The sequence below is a fragment of the Habropoda laboriosa genome, unplaced genomic scaffold, assembly GCF_001263275.1.
Source record: "Habropoda laboriosa isolate 0110345459 unplaced genomic scaffold, ASM126327v1 scaffold210, whole genome shotgun sequence".
Classification (NCBI taxonomy): Eukaryota; Metazoa; Arthropoda; class Insecta; order Hymenoptera; family Apidae; genus Habropoda; species Habropoda laboriosa.
Genome location: NW_017100373.1, coordinates 899,731 through 917,595, shown reverse-complemented (window position 1 = coordinate 917,595; position 17,865 = coordinate 899,731). Strand labels below are relative to the sequence as shown.

Here is a 17,865-nt window from a genome sequence, read left to right as displayed (position 1 = left end):
TTTGTTACTTAAATCTTTCTCTCACACTTTCCTCTGCTTGGATATGTTAATAATTCGACGAGTAAGTAATTAATCCAATTATTACTATTGAATCAGTATCTTCAACCGTATGGGCGACCTAGACGAGGGAGTGGATAAGAGCGGAAGCGTGGGCAATGCCAAAGGAGTCTACAGCAGCAGTTCGGCCAACCTCGATTCTTCCGGGAAGGGGACGTACAAAGTCGCGGCTGGAAAGATCCATTAAATCAGTCCACTAAGAGAAACTCTAAACTACCGATATTCGGAAGATCGTTCATCTTAAAGTAAAGTCAGAATTTTATCTGTGATGAACACGACTCAGAGGTCTCGTGTGTAGGCCTCGATGTTTCCCAACAGTTCACGAATTGTTTTTCTTGCTATACACACCTAGTCCTCTTTATTCCCGTGGTGAATGAAATGCACGAGGCCTCAGACCTCTCTTTAAAAGAGCAGCTTCATCATATAACACTGTACAGTTCAAATAAACGATTGATTCCTACGTATTCATGCCTTTTGCGTATATTTATTGAGATAAAGCCGTTAAAATAATTTCCTTGATCCAAAGTATTTTTAATTTTAATTTTACTAACATTCTTCTAATTGGTATTTATTTCATTGTTTTCGGAAAAGTTGTCATGAACGGTAGAATTTGTGTAACAGAGTGGCTAATACGAATGATTTTCCATGCAATCCTCAAGGCAAAGGCTATTTAATTGTCAATAATATCACGTCGTATATTTATGTGACAGGTGGTTAGATAAAGTCATCTTTGCGAGGATATTGATGATAGCGTCGATGTATGTAACTGCGGATTCGAGATTCTCTCAGTAGTATCGTAAATAATTCATGAGCTAGCGTACCCATCGTGTAGACCGCTATCTTCAGCAGATATCGGTGACATAAGTGGTATTTCCACAAACGCGATATTATATTTAAATCCATTAGTGAAACAACGTTTGCTGGACTTCGCGTCAATGATATTGTTACACAGTCTACTTCCACGTTAAATTATTATGCGTCATACATATTTTGTTCCATTATGCTAATTCACAAATCTTAAATCATCGACCATGATTTCACGATACAAATAATAAAAATTTCATAGTTATAATGCATATCCCGCCTTATAGAAATACGTAAAAGATTTTTTTTTATTTCCAAGTACACTTATGTTGATTTAAGAAATATTAAGCAAAAAGGAATAGTCTTTCTAGTTTTTCTTCCTGTAACGGTACCCAATTTGGACAGTGTTGATTGATGACGCATTTGAATATATTTAATAGGAGCTAATAATGTCTTCAGGCAATCTTGTCGTTCGTCCAAGGACGCTATTCGTTTTGTGAAAGGCAAATATTACACGTAACACACGTTTGAGCATCCTTCTTAGTAATCAACTTTTGATGATTTTTGATTGACACAACAATGAATACCACAACACGATATGTTTTTTTATTGATTCATATTCTTCTTTAATTGGAAACATTTTAAATCCGTTCGAGAACATGTCGCATTCATCGATTATGTTATTATTCATTGAACATCGATAGATAACAATCTTCGCATAATAGTGGTACAACCGCTTCGGGGAATCCACATTAATTTTCCGACAATTATCCAGGTAAATGTGCAGGATCCTAGAGGTATAAAGAAACAATGATTCTTTTTGAACAAGATTGTATTGTAAACGATGGGTAAGTAAAATAAATTATTCATGAAAATACAGATGAAGCAAATTAAAGCAATCGTTTACATAGATGATTGAAATTCAATTTCCATTGACGATGTCGTGTATTTCGGTCGATTATCCTTTCACAGGAACTGATCCAGCGTCTGCCCAACCTAAAACATTATTTCTTCTTTTAGGAATGGACTTTCTGGCTTTTTATGCAAGTAAGAAATGAACTTGACTTTAGAAACTTACTGCTGGCACTGCTACTCGCATAAGCGGTTGCGCCGTTGGAGGACCAGGAACCGCTTCCAGCTTGACTTCCTACATTGGCTCCACTAGAGGACCAACTTCCGCTATTTGCTTGTCCAAAAGCTGCTTTGGGATCTATGAAAGAAAAACCATTCGTTTCAGTATCGATCATGCATCGTCTGCAATTCTGTTACGTACAACTATAATACAATGGTAAATATTGACAAACTAAATGCTGCGTCAAAAATGATAACCGTATTACGCTTAGGTGAACGTATGCATATGTATAAACTGCACGGCTATTGAATGTTGTAGAATTACGTAACGCCGTGTACGTTAAGAGAGCGGAAGTTATTCGATAGGATCGATGATTGCCATTAATTAACAACCCGCGCTTCTAATTTATGTTTTATTGTAAGGGAAACTTCATCAATCAGCCGACAAAGCTAGATCCTCCTGCTTCGTTTGACATCAGACCTTGAGCAGTTTTTCCATTGTATGGGAGTTTTACATTCATTCAATTATGTCAATCTTGATCTGAGATTTCTGCCCTTTAACCTTTCGCGATCGGGCGCGTATTTTCCGTTCCACATCGAGAACTCAGAACGGAATTCACATAACGATGTCGTAATCGGCGCGATATAGGATATCGGAACATTGTTATCGTTATTATTCTTTATATCGTTATTTTCTTAACGAGTCGTTTGCATTTTCAGCTTGTCAAGTGAACGATATCGAAACAATATTTGCAAGACAAATTTATACGGAAGGAGCAAATGTACCTCTGGAACCGGAGTACGAGCCGGAATTCGCATTGGCGAAGCTGGAAGCTTGAGCGCCGCTAAACGCCCCAGCGAGGCCTCCACCGAACCAATTGCCATTGCCGACGTTAGCTTGTCCAGGGAAATTTCCAAATCCATCAGACCCCGTACCAACACCTCCTCCACTTCCTGAGCCACGGCTTCCCACAGATGGATTTTTCACACCAAAAGGACTTCTGGCATTGCTTGGTCCAAAATTCGAGTTCGATCCAAGATTATTAGAAAACCCTCTACATCCAGGTTGAGTTTTATCATTACAGGAAGGATTTCCATTTGCAGGTTGACCTAATCCAGCGTTACCAATGCCTGGATTACCTGGTTCTTCAGATAATGGACCACCTGTACCACCGATTTCTATGTCTCCTCGTGAGTGTCCTAGTGGGGACGCACCCAGGAAAGGATTGCCTTCACCAATAGATTTTGTTCTATCTCTTCCAGTGGAAACAACGTCTGTACCTCTATTACCTGGATTAGTAGCTGGTATGGTGGTAGCTTGACTCCAAGCTCCAGTACCTACGTCTGCACCATCGTTTCTTTGTTCCAGGAAAGGATTACCTCGACCGATTGGTTTACTAGTAGCCATTCCAGCTGGAGCATCTGGATAAGACGAACGTTATTTAATATTGAACGTGTGTAAGATTTCCAGTCAAGAACGGATTGTATGGATACACTTCTCCTTTGGGAATGTTATTCACGTTTTTGTCTGCATACGGTGGTCTCCCAAGACCAGACGCGCATCCAGGTATCCCAGTTGAACAACTAGCTGCACCGCTTCCAGTTTCAGGAGACATTCCACCAGGGAAGGCAGATTGAAAATTTTGCATGTAACCGCCTGGTCGGAAACCTCCTGATCCGGTGGACTTCTTAATTCCTTGAGGAGGACCTTGCTGATCACAGGGTGTGTAACTAGGAGACCCATTCAGATTTGAGCCACTGTTACATTCACTCCCACTTTTACAACCACCTTGGTTTCCATTGGTACAACCTCCTGATGGTTGTCCGTTTGATGGACTCTGGTTTGTAGGATAGTTATTTGTGTTTGGAGTAGGCCATCCATTATTGTTATTACTTCCAGGAGCATCAGGAATGCTTCCGGGAGAATTACCGGGGTATGGAGACTTTGTTGTGCCCGTGCCACCATAGGGAATAGATTGATAAAGAGATTTAGTTGTTCCTACAGTATCATAAGGTCCAGGTTGATAGGTAGGTTTCGTTATTCCACTACCAGCATAAGGAACACTCGTAGTTCTGTGAGGTTTAATACCTACTGGGCTTCCTGGAGCAGGATTAACATTTATATAAAAGATCTTGCTGTCTTCGTTGTTAAGAGAACCGTGGCCCGTACTTGGTCCTGTGTTTCTGGGACCTGAAGGTTTACCAGGTGATCCATTTCCAGTACCAGGTTTCGGCGGACCTCCCTTAACGCCAGGCTGACTTCCGGACGAACTGCTGCCACTAAGAAAACCTGGTGTTCCTCTATTTACATACGGAGAGTCATTAGACGGACTGCTGCTCGTAGGATGGCCAGAATATCCTGGTCCGCTTCCTGCTCCGGTATAAGCTGAGCTTACAGCGTTCGCAGTTACACCGCTATTGGCATTTGAAGGTGATCCACTTCCAGGATACTTTCCTGGTCCAGTTGCTGAATTATAAGACGATCCAAAGGGACTACTTTGAAGTGATTCACTTTCAGGATATTTTCCTGGTCCACTAGGAGGGCGATAGGAAGGATCAGAAGGACCACCTTGAGGAGAACCGCTTCCAGGATATTTTCCTGAGTCACTAGAGGGACCATACGAAGGTCTAGGAAAACCACCTTCAGAAGAACCGCTTCCAGGATATTTTCCTGGTCCACTAGGAGGGCCATACGAAGATCCAGGAGAACTACCTTGAGGAGAACTAAAATATTGTCCTGGCTTTTCGACTGTGTTTCCAGCACAAGTACCGAAGGGACCAGTAGAACACCCGGCAGGGAATCCCTGTGGATTATATCGCTCCGTAGAACTTCCTGAATAGCTAGGAGATGCCTGTTTTTGAACGTTTCCAAAGTTGATTCCAGGGTACGGCACTGGCGCCTGTTTGACAGGACTTGCACCGCTTGAACCTATTATAAATTAAAAATCAACTCACTCAGTTTTTGTTTATTAATCATTTTCAGATTATTTGACAAAAGTTGAAGTTTTATTTTGATTAACATTCAAGATTCAATCAAACAATAGTAGACACCGGCGAATTTATGCGAAAAAAAAAATGCCGTTCGAACGAATGGTTAAACTATCATTTCACATGAGGTGTAAAACCTCTAGCTGACCTTGGGCACAGTCGACGCCAGAGTGATGACTACCGAAGCATCCAGAACCTGTTTCGGGTTTCTTGTTCGGACTTTCAGGCCCTGCGTTCCAACTACTAGCAGTTTGTGGGCCATTTCCAGACTGCGTATTACCGCCTCCTTCATTCCAACTAGGTTTCGGCTGTCCTTGTGCATACATACCACCTGCAGAAACTGGTGACACTTTATTCCATAGAGATCTAGAGGTTGGGTTTTCAATTGGGCCTTCTTTGATTGGTCCTCCTTCAAACGGAGCACCGCTTCCTGCATTGCTACCAGCATTTGCAGAGCTTTCAGTTCCTGTATATGACCCTCGACTAACAGGATTAGTAGCTCCTATTTTCTGTATATTAGAAGGCGATGACCCCCCTTTGCCTCCATGTCCATGATTGTGCTCTTTATATTTTCCATCGTCGTGTTCACGACCATGATCGTGTTCTCTGTACTGTCCATCTTCGTAGCAATTGTCTTCGTCTTTTTCTTCCGACTCTGTTTCCGGCTCTTCTTTTTCCCAGTAGTCATCATTTTCCCATTTGCACTTTGTACAGCCGCGGTTTTCTTTTACTCCTCCGCCAGGCTGCTTATTGCCACTAGAGCCACTATTGTCGTAACTACGGATTCCTTTGTGTCCGTCATGGCCCACACCGGTTCCAGGAAGACCTCCAATTCCAATAAACGCGTTCGCGTTGCTCAACGCGGATGCGCTTCCACCTGCATTCGCGAATACGCTTGTAGACGCGGACGCGGAAACGCTGCCTATTTTCAGAATGAGTAATAAGAATTAATAGAAACCTTGTAATCCACCTCGCGTGTAATCTGTTTTATTCCTAAATATGATATGTGCTCTTAAAAACAAGTCGAGAAGTATCGCGACCGTTCAAATTGTAATTTTTTTATAAGAAAAATATAACACATGATAGAGCAAAATATGAAACTTTTGTTACCTGAATGAATAACGAGCGTAGATATTAGAAAGATAAAGAGCGGAAAACGGATCTTTGGAAGGACCGCAATCATTTCGAGTTTATCAGCCACTCTGAATTCCTTAGTTGTTCGGCACGAGCCTCGAACCATTGCAAAGCGAGTCTCGATCGAATACATGTATATATAAGGGTACCCCCGGCAGTGAAAGGATATCTACTGCCGTGAGCATCATCCCCGACCGCAAAGAAGCACGCCCGAACGTGGGTGGCAATGAGTAATAATTGTTCTTTAGCTTTTTCTAGTGGACGGGACGCGACACGGCGCCTCGTACGTCGAACGACTGGTTTCAGCCGGCCGGCTTTGTGGAGACTACGTCATCCCGCTTTAGGAGTTTCCACACGAGATGCACACAATTCCCCTCACGTTCCTTCCGAAGAGGAAGGAGGATCATGTGAATTGGAGCGTAACTCAACCTCGCTTCCCTCTCTCCTTGTCTCTTTTTCGCTTCTTTCGAATTTATGACATCGCTCAGGATTATTTGTCCAATGCTTAACATTCCATACAAATCGTTTTGTTTTCGTCCTTTACGCTGCAGTTCAGCTGGCTTGGTCATTGTTGGCCTTGTTCGTTTATTTGCTGCAGTGCGTGGAGAAGACTTGTGGGCAAAACAAGAATCCTGAGAGAATGGTAGACACGATGATTTCAATGCTTGGTCAAAAGGCGAGCATCTCTCATAAATTTCGCCTTCTTTCGGCTTATAAATAAAGCGGGTTTCTCTGACTATGAATTGTTACTTCTTATAATAATAATAAGAATGATCTTTGCATTTTCTGCGAATCGCTGTGAAAAGAATCGATGATCATTGTGTAATTGTTACCGCGTGATTGCAGAATTATTTATAGATCGCACACTTTATTAACAGCGTTCTTCTGAAACGATGATATCTTGGATAGGAGATCATATCAAAATTCGGAAAAACCGTAAACTTACTGTTCTTTATTTTTAATTACGATTATATATGATTTAATAAAGATTCTTTAAATACAGGGTAAAGTTTTTTTCTATTGATTCGAACAGTGTATTTCTATTTATTGCATTAAGCATATTTAAATGTAACTGTAAAAGCAAAAGAAACTAATTTGTGACGTATTAAATATACTTCTTTATACACGTTACATGCATATTAAGAAACGATTGAAAAATGTAACACAAAGTTCATTTGAATTTCGCGGGTCTCGAAAGAGAGAATAATCGATACTCGAGTGCAGTATCGATTGCAACGATCTGACGCCGCACCTCGCAGCGAATGGTACTTTGGTGACGCACAGTAACGGGTGACAAAAATCGTCCATGGTGAACTCTTAATTTCATTCGACGGTATATTTTGAGTGGGTGAGTTTTTACTATTTTTCTTCAATTTCGTTTTTTATTCGAATGCATTACATGTACATGTTTTTCGTAAGAATAGTGTCTCATCTAATAGACGAAATACAAGCAATTTGGACACTCCAAATTGCTAGCACTCGCGCGTTATTCGAATATTTTGTTCGAAAAATTATTGATAGCCTGTATAACCATATAATAAACGGTTCTAAAAACGTTTATACACCTTTAAATAATAACGTGGATAAGCAGGTGGTTGAAAGTGCTTGTGGGTCACGTGCTGAGAAATACGTGTGCTCCAATTGCCTACTTAACCCTTTCTCGATGTAGAACGATTCCAGAAAATGCTGACAATATTTTTTTAACAATTTAAATTCTGTAAAAGCGTTTCCCATACCTTGTCTGTTTAGCATTTAATCTATACATTATGGGTGACTCTGACGACGAGTACGACAGGAAAAGGAGGGACAAATTCCGCGGGGAAAGAACGGAATCTTATTCGAGAGAGGGTCGTCGAGATGACAGAAGGAGGGACGACTGGGTGGATAGGTAACTACTTAATTTATACGCCTTAAAGTGTTTCTTGACAAATAAAAAGTTATTATATTTGCACAATGATATGATCAATTTTGTGTACACAGCCTTTTATAATTTTAACAGTAGTGATTATTCTAGGGAGTGGTCTAGCCGTCCTAGGCAACGACCAGATTATAGAGAGTACCGTGGAGGAGGAGGTGGAGGACGCGATAGATATAGCCCTGCAAGGTCTCAGGAGATGGCACCTCCTATGAAAAGAATGAGAGCAGATTGGGACGATCGGCCAAGGTATGGCCATGATTATTATGGAGGTGGAGGAGGTGGTGCAACCTCTTGGGGTCCTGATCATTATCCACCTCCCCATCATGGTAATCATCACTATGGAAACCATGGTAACAGCAGCAGGTTTGTGTTTCTTATGTTATTTTTGTAGAGACAGTCTTTTTTCTTTGTGTATTTGTTCTTGATTTGTAAACAGCATTGTCATGAAAAAAAGAGGTTGTACCATAACTATGCAAAAGAGGAGTCGATTCACTCCAAAATTGTTAGCCTGTTTAAGGTAGCGTTAAAGTCTTTGGAATTTTTCCACTAATTGTAATGCCATTTGATGTTTTGTGCAGTCGAGAGGTGGCTGGTAACTTCAGCAATTCCAATGTTGAAACTCAACCGCCAATGATGTCGTTCAAAGCGTTTCTCGTAACTCAAGAAGACACGATTACCGACGAAGAAGCTATTAAACGATATAACGAATATAAGTTGGAATTTAGAAGGCAACAATTGAACGAATTCTTCGTTGCACACAAGGATGAAGAATGGTATATTTCGTTTCTTAATCAATTAATATCATGGAGCTCAGTCGTACTTAAATGTGGATATGAAAATAATTAATTTCTACAGTGGTGTAACTAATGCTTTCGTTGAAATATTAAACATGTATCCGATATTTTTATGTGTGAGTTGTACGCCGCTTTTGTTGCGCGAAAATTCTGTCCACTGTAGAAAGTAATGATCTTTTAATCCTATGGAAATTATCGAATTCTCTGTTCGGGTATGTATGCGCAGAGTGCATACGTATGCTGAACAGAAGGACGTGAGGGTGTAGTAGCTTTATAATTTTTGCTAAATTGCAGACACAATTTTATCGGTAATTCCAAGCAATATGACCAGCTCTGTCTATCCCTACAGCGTACAGCCAGCAACGCCTTATGTCTTGGGCACAGATCACCTCGCTCGTTTATTTTTTCGTACGATATTTTATACATTTCGCGTTTCGCGCATCGCAGAAGAATCGAGGTGTCTATTAGGTAGTTAAAGAAAGATGCGAGCTGGGCGCGCAAAGCCCAAACATGCTCGCGGTAGGCCGCGTTCTAAACCCGCTTAATTATTTCTGACATTTGAAAGATATGCTATTGTTACAATAGACCTCTGAGTCGACAAGAAAACTGAATGCGAGTAAAAGTATCAGACTCTACAGGTGAGGCTTCATTCTGTAACTGACAATGTTGACAGTAAAACTGATAATTTAGCAATAATCGTCTCGAGGAAATAGGATACAATAATGCTTAGTTACGAGGACTGATTCGCTCTAGATACGGATGGGAAACGTAACAATTACTACTATATATATTTTATTGAACACCTGTCGCGAACTGTCACGATTACATAAATTTTGTACATATAGATATTTATAGTCGATTATCTTCTCGATTTTGAAAGGCTTTAAAGTAAAAAAGTACGCTCGTGCTTGTACGAATATTCTCAGTATAATATTATATTGAGAAATTAGTAAAACTACTATTTTCATTCTAATGCCACTTTCTCGAATATATAAATATAAATGATAAATCCACAAATTGTACGTCTGTTTGCTTTAACTGACGGGAAGTTCATTTCGATATCGATTCTAATACCGTACTCTTTATCGATCACCAGGTTCAAAATAAAGTATCATCCGGAAGAATCGGTGAAGAGAAAAGATGAACAAGTAGCAGCTCTGAAGGTACAACAAATTCTCAACATGCGTACATCATCTAGAATGTATTAGTCGATTCTATCGCCACACTTTGTTTTCTCGTAGAAACGTGTTGAAGTTTTCTTGGAAATGCTCGATGTTGAAGAAATAGATAAAGTTTCCGTGGATGCCGATCAGGCTGACATTTTGCTGCACCTACTAGATGCGGTGGTTATTAAATTGGAGGGTGGTACGGAAGAAGATTTACAAGTTCTAGATGTAAAACCAGCGAATACGATTATGTCTAAAGACACGATTAAGGATAAGGAAGACACAAAGGGTAAACTTGCGTTTGATAGAAAGGTCGACAGCGATGCGAATAAACCGGACGAGGTTCTACGGATGGAGAAAAATTTTAAAAATGGACAGAATGTAGACACTGAAATGAAAAGTACAGCAAAAGATGAGGCTTCGATGGAAGAGGTTGAAAAACCAGAAGAAAATACTGAAGAGGCGAAAAAGGAGGACGATATGGATGGTGCAGGTATCTTATTTTGTTTATTGAACAAACAATAATATTTATTATTACTTAAACATTTCCAAGTGTTTCGCTCATGGTATAATATAGGTAAACCGGAGGAAATTAATACTAAAAAGAGAAAACGAACTGACAGTAACAGCAGCAGCAGCAGTAGCAGTAGCACCAGTAGTTCTTCTGGCAGTGACAGTAATAAACCCGATACGCCGAAAACGGAAACTCGTAAGTTTCAATTGTATTGTATAATTAATTTAGAATTGCAAATTATAATTCGACGATGTTTTCTCTTTTCTCAGATATAACTGAGAAGGTGGATACCAGTAACAAAAATGCAGATGCAGAAGAAGGTAAGGAAGACGGCCAAGAAGCTAAAGCAGACAACGAACAACCAGAAGCTAAAAAGTCCGCTATAGAACCTGAAGCGGTGATCGATTTAGCTAGCGAAGATAAGGAAAAAGAACCTAGAGCCTTGCACAAGACTAGTAGCATCTTCCTTCGTAATTTAGCACCCACCATAACGAAAGCAGAAGTTGAAGCGGTTAGTTGTTTATTTTGTGTGTGAAGGTGGTGTGCAAGCAGTTATATGAGTGTAATTAAGCGAATAATTTCTACAAATAGATGTGTAAACGTTTCCCTGGATTTTTACGAGTTGCTATAGCAGATCCTCAACCAGAGAGAAGATGGTTTAGAAGAGGATGGGTGTCTTTTGAAAGACAAGTGAATATAAAAGAAATATGCTGGAGCTTGAACAATATTCGAGTACGTTAACAAACATTTCAAATACCAATGAACAGATTTGAAGCTTTTTTATAAGTATTTGTATAATTTTTTGTAGTTACGGGATTGCGAACTTGGTGCTATAGTAAACCGAGATCTATCGCGCCGCATTCGCACAGTTAACGGTTTAACTTCTCATAAACAAATAGTCAGGCACGATATCAAATTAAGTGCTAAGATCGTGCACAACTTGGACAATAGGGTTGGTTTGTGGAATGATGACAAGAAAGACGACAATACGTTTAAACAAGAGGACGATAACAAGGAGAATAAAAGCACTCAAAATGTACATGATGTAGAGCAAGCTGTAAGGCGATGCCTCATTTACACATTCAGTTAACGCCTCTAATCATGTCGGTAAAATGTTGTAACGTATGTTTTCACAGGCATTTGGATTATCGTCCAAAAATCCAGTATTGAAGAACATCACTGACTATCTAATAGAAGAGGCATCGGCCGAGGAAGAAGAATTACTAGGTATGTCCGGTGATCAAGAAGAGGGTCAATTGGGAGGTGACGGTGACGGTCCAATCGAAAGAGATCCAACACTTATTAAGGTACATAATGTACGATTGTAAAATAGAAAAATTCATATTGATCTTGTAAATGTTATTCGTGTTTCCAGGTGTTAGATAGATTGATTCTTTATTTAAGAATAGTTCATTCAGTCGACTATTACAATCACTGTGAATATCCTAACGAGGACGAAATGCCAAATAGATGTGGAATAATGCACGTCAGAGGATCTCCTCCGACCGCTAAAGTTTCTAGCACGGAATTATCAGAGTACTGCCGCAATTTCGAAAGCAAAATGGCAGCGTTCTTGCAACCAGTCGCTACCTTGTCTCAAGAAGAATTTGATAAGCTGGGTGCTAAGAACGCTGAAGCGTATCCTTTTTTATGTAGAAACATTCTTGAAATGGAAATAATTACGTTCTCTTATACATTATTTCCTTAATATTTCGAATTAGTGAGGTTGAAAAATTCGTTCAGGCGAATACCCAAGAGTTATCGAAAGATAAATGGCTGTGTCCACTCAGTGGTAAGAAATTCAAAGGACCAGATTTCATCCGGAAACATATTTTTAACAAGCACGCGGAAAAGGTAGCGGAGGTGAAAGCGGAAGCGGAATATTTCAACAATTACCTGAGAGACCCAAAGAGACCGCAACTTCCAGAACATCCAGGGAATAAAGCACCACCGAGAGAAAGCATACGCGAAGGGTTCACTCCTTACGGATGTAGCACGTAAATATCAAATGTTTTTATATTAAACCATTTTATCAGTTAATAGAAAAGAATGTGTGCTCGTAATATGTTCTACCTATCAGTTATAACTTGTGTAAAAATGAATACTAAAATGTACGTGTATACAATTGGATTGCATAGATTTGGAAGCTACGGAGCTGGTTACGGTGGCAGCAGAGGAGGATATGGGTCCAGTTATGGAGCAGGTTTCGGTGGAGGATTTGGAATGCCACGTTCCAATCGTGGTGGTTTCAACAGAGGACGGTAAAGGATTTTTTCGCTTTATTTTTCGTAGCACACTGCATTTGGTAGGTTAGTTTGTTATAACATGGAAAACGGATTTTCAACGATCTGTACGTTGTTGAGTAAAAATGATCAGTTTGAAAAATGGATCAGGGTCGGTTCCCAAAGTTTTCCTTCGATGTATTGAACGTAGCGACACGCTGTTTTACAGGGCTGCACCGGACTCAACTTCGAGGCCTATTGTTAGTTATAATGATTTGGATCAGCTAGACATGGACATGTTCTAAGTTTTGTCAAGTTCCACTCGAGTTTTTCGTGCTAACGTATAAAAACGAATGAGACAAATTTTAAACAATATCGGACTTACGTGCCAGCAGATTTATATCTGGATTATGTAACACAGGGTGTAATAAGCGAAACCAAATTGCCGGCCATCTAACGCAATGTGTTACAAAATCAGCACACTTCTTATCTTTTTAACACGAGCTAGTCTTGACGACTCATGTACATAACGAGAAAGAAAGTATATACATATATAATTATAACGTGTATTTTAGTAAAAGGAAGAAAAAAAAGAGACTTCTCGTACCGCGCGACCCTTATCAGAAAGAAAAGAAAGAGAAAGAAACAGGATCGTGAGATGCTGTAATCTTATAAGCGAATAAATAGCAAATAAAATTATTTGTTACTAAGTAATTGTATGTGCTTTTATTTTACATCCCGCATTTCCGATCGACTCCTATGTCCAGTTGGTCGTTGGTCGCTTTAGGATTTACATTTGCACGTATCTTTAACGCATTGCATTTGGTTTTTCATCAAAATTGAAATCCTATTAATTTTTATTAAACGTTGCAGTGGCGGCGGAGGAGACTTTCGACCAGTCATTCACTATCGCGATCTCGATGCACCGAGAGAACCGGACGAATTCCTGTAAATTGTCCTCGATACGTGAAAAGTTTCGAGGAGCCACGGGGAAACATGTGTGTCGGTGATTTTTGGTGAAAGCAATATCGAGAATGTGCGTATTATATAATATATCTGTATATATTTATCGTACCGATAACCTTTTATTTAGATAAGAGACTAGACAGTTTTTTTTGCAAGCAAGTTTTTTGTCGTGTACATCTCAGAGAGGACTTTATACAAACTTGTTGATTGTATACAAAAATATACCTTACATATGTATACGTGATTCTGGTGTGCGTGCCTCTGTGTGTGTGTGTGTGTGTGTGTGTGTGCGTGTGTGTGCGTGTGCGTGCGTGCGACGCACGACATAAAGAAATGCACATTAAAAAGGAAAACTTAAAAAGCAAAAAAAGAAAGAAAGATCTCCTATTTACCGTAGTATATTGTATGTAACAGGCACGTGTTATTCGTAATACTTTAAAATAATATTCTGTCGAAGCAAAAAGAGAAAGAATATAAGTTGGAATGAAGAAGTGGACATTTGTAATCGATCGTATGATGCATCAATAAAAATATATCGTTTCCTAATTACACCCTGAACATTAAGTATTCCGCTTGTAAACCATTTATTACATACCACTGCATGTACATATGCAGTACAGTTATGTACAACGTTTACTTAAATTTCATCTTTAATAAGGAATACTGTAATGCGATGATGTGCACGACAAAAGGACGTGGATAACGTGCGCAGCTAGAAGAATCGATCCTTGCAATGCCTCTCGTCGGTTCCGTCGCCGCAATCATCGACCCCGTTACACTTCATTCCCTTCGTAATGCATCTACCATTTCTGTATGTCACAACGAAAGCAATTTTTATGTAACTTGTAGAAAACAGTAAATGAAGGATAAGAATATTGTAAGAATTATGGACAGCTTACTGGCATGTGAATTCGTGCTTGTTACACCGTCCTTGGCACCCGTGAGGTTCATCAGATCCATCGAGGCAGTCTGGCAGTCCATCGCAGAAACGAGCTTTCAATATGCATTGACCGTTGCTACACGGGAACTCGTTCTCCGAGGGACAGGCTGGCATCAAAAGAAACGTTGTTTCCCAACTTTTTACGCGACCATGGTGCAAATGAAACAAGCATCGCAGCGTGTAGTTCTACATTCTTTCATAGAAGCCCATCTCAACAAGCTACACCGATTTGACGCGCGCAACGATAGGGAAATTCTATCGTTTGAAAGCTGAAGCAAAATCAAAAGCAGCATTGTACGCGTACAATGAAAGGGTTCGTTGTGCACGACTTGTGGATAAAAGCATTTAGCGAGAGAACAAGCTACGCCTCGATACCATAGCAATTAACTGAGCGTGCATCGAATACATGCGAGAATTGAAGAAACGAGTATGTACTCACACCTACCGAGATTATGACCTACGAGTAAGAACAGAAAAAAAGAAATTGAAACAGACCTTAACCCAAAGAGGAAGAGAAAAATCAAAATGAAAAGAAAAAGAGAGAGAGACTTTGCTGGCCGGCGATACGTTCGACGAACTCTATCTGTAGGATAATCTGAAGGAAAACCGTCGTGTATGATTTTATACGATTATCCAGGATGTTTCACACGGAGATAGAATTATTTCGACGAGTCGATGGTTCGCAAACCAGCAGCGTTATAAGTTTCTCGTGAGCACAACTGTCAGTGATTATCAGTATCTTACCTAAGGTGCAATTAATCTCGTCGGCCGCGTCCCAGCAGTCTATCTTGCCGTCGCATCTCTTTTCCAATGGAAGGCAGGAAGTCTCGTTACCGCACTGGAAATGCGCCTCCAGGTCGCAGACTGCAAACAAGAAACGTTTATCGGTCATGATCTTCTCGTACGTGGCGTGTCTCGCTCTTTTAACATCGCACGATTCCCTTGCAACGTGTAACACGCGTGCGCCTCTCCTACACAACCGTACACAGATTATTATATTCCGATAAACTGGTAAACTGAAGCCTCGCAAACTATGACAAAGGGGCCGAAAGGTAAATCCGATCAGAAAAAGAAACTCTCGTAAGAGAGAACTAGGCTAATGCGATATCCACGAACGTACCGCAATTATATTCGTCCGAATGGTCGTAACAATTCATATGTCCGTCGCAATGCTTCTTCAGAGGAATGCAGAGCGTGTTTAGGCAAGTCCATTCGTCGTCCAGACAGTAATGTTCCATCTCGTCGCACCTTCGGAAATTAGAAAAAGAAAAAAAATGTAACGTCCGTTTCACAGCCGTGTCATACATAACTGGGTAATAAATAATTTAGTAATTGCGTAAAAAGCGTAAGGGGAACGAACCTAAACGCGTCTACGTCGAGACGATGACATTTTTGTTTGTTAATAAGGCAGAAGCCGGCGCATCCGGTGGGATCTTGGGAATCGAGAGCGATCTTGCAGGTAGGCACTTCCTCGTCGACGAGGGCGACGCAAACCTCTTCTGTCAGGCAGTCGTCGCAATATCTGGTGGAGTTGAGGCTGGACGGGCTGCTGGCTTCCGTTTCCGCTTCCGGCGCCAGCGGTGCACCGCTCTCCGGAAATGACCGGTCGACGTTTAAAAGGGTGCTGCTCGCCAGCAGCGACGGCGCCGTTGTCGTTGACGCGCTCGACGTTTCGTTTGATCGGTGCAGCAACGTTTCCGCAGCTAACACGTTATCGTTCGACGCCGAGTCGTTTGTCGACGACCTCAGGTACTGTTGAATAATCTGTAGTTTCTCGGGCTCTGAAGAAAATTCACTAATTTCGACAAAACTTTATGGCGAATTGTAGAAAGATAGCAAAACTATTTTCTAACCAGTGAGTGGAAAAGAATGTCTCTTTCTCTTGTAATAAAAGTTTCGACAACTATTATAATATATAAACGCGTTAAAGACATAGAACGATAGAGCGGCGGCATCATTTAACAAGCGTCAACAGCTTGTTTAAAGAATGGCCGCTGAGTGAAAGACGAGGCTAGAAATAAACAGTGAACGCAACTTGGTGTTTCTCGTGCGTGATACGCGCGGACTTGTCGCGCTTTTGCATGGCCGCCTTAACTGAATCGTCACATCGAGCAAAGGGTAGCGTTGATCCAGCGGTTAAATTCATCTCGTTGCTACAATTATTTCGCTCGGTCGAATTAAACCTCGGTGCCGAGTGCTTGTCGCACGTCATCACTCGTCGCCTGCTTGGCCCCCTGGCGCTTAATTACCCTGCGCTCCAACTCTTTTTCCTTCGCCGTCACATTTCACTTCGATCTTTCGTTCTGCGCTTACTCTTGTCATTCTATCGAAATAACTACATTTTTGGATATATATTTTTTGTGGGTGGAATATGTGAATAGAGAATCAGCTGTATAAGTATATATCATGCTCACCGAACGCGATATATAAAGCGACGCCGCCTATTCCCAGAAGTAGCAGTAACACGATCAACAGAAGGACCAGGGATCTGGTGCATCCAGAAGCCTCGAGAGGATGCGCCAGATGCAGAGTCCAGCCGTGTCTGTGCTTTCGAAGTCTGGCGGGATGCAGGGGTGGTTCTCCTCTGACACTTCGTCGCAGATTGATGCGATTTTGGGAGGACGGAGTGTGCGTTCGTACCGGGAGGGAGTAGGCCCTCTGGAAAAAATTCAATCGGTCGGGAACTTTGAATAGAAGACTCGACAAGGTAATGAGGTATCCGCGAATTTACCTGAAATTCAGCCATCGGTACTGCATTCTCCTCGAACCGATGATTCACGCAGCTACTAGATCTTCGATAATCGCTTATCTGTTTTCCAATAGTGGAGTTCGTAACTTAGTTTCCCAAATGCAAACAAAGGCGCGGCGAAAGTCTTAAATACTAAAGAATCCCGGAACGGAAAGGAACGAAAGACGCCCACTAATACCTACCTGTTTAATTTTTCTCGAATTTACTTGCTCAAGGATGTCTAATTATTTAAAAAAAAATTTCCTCAAGTAGCGAACGTTTCACATGATAAGTATAGACGCGACGTCAGAAACGGTGTCGAAAATACTCTCTTTAAAAAATGTTCTTGTATCACAGAGGAAGAACGAGGGAAAAAGCGATTAAGAATGGGCTGTTTAAGAATTATTAAATTAAGAATCGGTGAGCGTAAGTGGATGTCGTACCGTCTGAGGCAATAGTCCGCGTCCAACTGACCGACGTCCCCGATACGTGCTTTACCTGTCCACGTGAAATACAAATCTTGGCGATTTACGATCGATTGAACGGAACTCTGTCGATTTTCT

General features: G+C 40.9%; 4 protein-coding genes across 4 annotated transcripts in view; 2 read left to right on the top strand and 2 right to left on the bottom strand.

Moving 5' to 3' along the window:
• Positions 1-521, top strand: part of LOC108574901 (glycine-rich cell wall structural protein-like) — a 2,352-nt gene extending 1,831 nt beyond the window's left edge. The window contains exon 6 of the mRNA XM_017937564.1: positions 97-521. Within this exon, the coding sequence (XP_017793053.1) occupies positions 97-244 (148 nt within the window). The 3' untranslated portion in view covers positions 245-521. The remainder of the gene's footprint in view (positions 1-96) is intronic.
• A 1,279-nt stretch (positions 522-1,800) lies between these two features.
• On the bottom strand, positions 1,801-6,103 carry LOC108574842 (pro-resilin-like). The gene is made up of 6 exons (XM_017937488.1): positions 6,031-6,103; positions 5,069-5,842; positions 3,398-4,861; positions 2,719-3,354; positions 1,940-2,071; positions 1,801-1,857 (listed from the first exon to the last, which is right to left on the bottom strand). The coding sequence occupies exons 1-6, from the start codon at positions 6,101-6,103 to the stop codon at positions 1,820-1,822; spliced, it is 3,117 nt and encodes a 1,038-aa protein (XP_017792977.1). The 3' UTR covers positions 1,801-1,819.
• A 1,224-nt stretch (positions 6,104-7,327) lies between these two features.
• LOC108574895 (serrate RNA effector molecule homolog) lies at positions 7,328-13,278 on the top strand. The gene is made up of 15 exons (XM_017937550.1): positions 7,328-7,402; positions 7,804-7,942; positions 8,057-8,335; positions 8,551-8,745; positions 9,863-9,929; positions 10,008-10,425; positions 10,510-10,641; positions 10,716-10,957; positions 11,038-11,178; positions 11,255-11,503; positions 11,583-11,753; positions 11,822-12,084; positions 12,168-12,443; positions 12,585-12,707; positions 12,898-13,278. Exons 2-15 carry the CDS (start codon positions 7,821-7,823, stop codon positions 12,971-12,973), a joined length of 2,754 nt encoding a protein of 917 aa, XP_017793039.1. The 5' UTR covers positions 7,328-7,402; positions 7,804-7,820; the 3' UTR covers positions 12,974-13,278.
• A 1,068-nt stretch (positions 13,279-14,346) lies between these two features.
• The window catches only part of LOC108574841, a 6,005-nt gene continuing 2,486 nt past the window's right edge, over positions 14,347-17,865 (bottom strand). Inside the window, exons 2-8 of the mRNA XM_017937487.1 lie at positions 16,989-17,232; positions 15,935-16,355; positions 15,695-15,822; positions 15,319-15,438; positions 15,014-15,031; positions 14,534-14,681; positions 14,347-14,443 (exon numbers count right to left, since the gene is read on the bottom strand). Of these exons, the coding sequence (XP_017792976.1) occupies positions 14,347-14,443; positions 14,534-14,681; positions 15,014-15,031; positions 15,319-15,438; positions 15,695-15,822; positions 15,935-16,355; positions 16,989-17,232 (1,176 nt within the window). The remainder of the gene's footprint in view (positions 14,444-14,533; positions 14,682-15,013; positions 15,032-15,318; positions 15,439-15,694; positions 15,823-15,934; positions 16,356-16,988; positions 17,233-17,865) is intronic.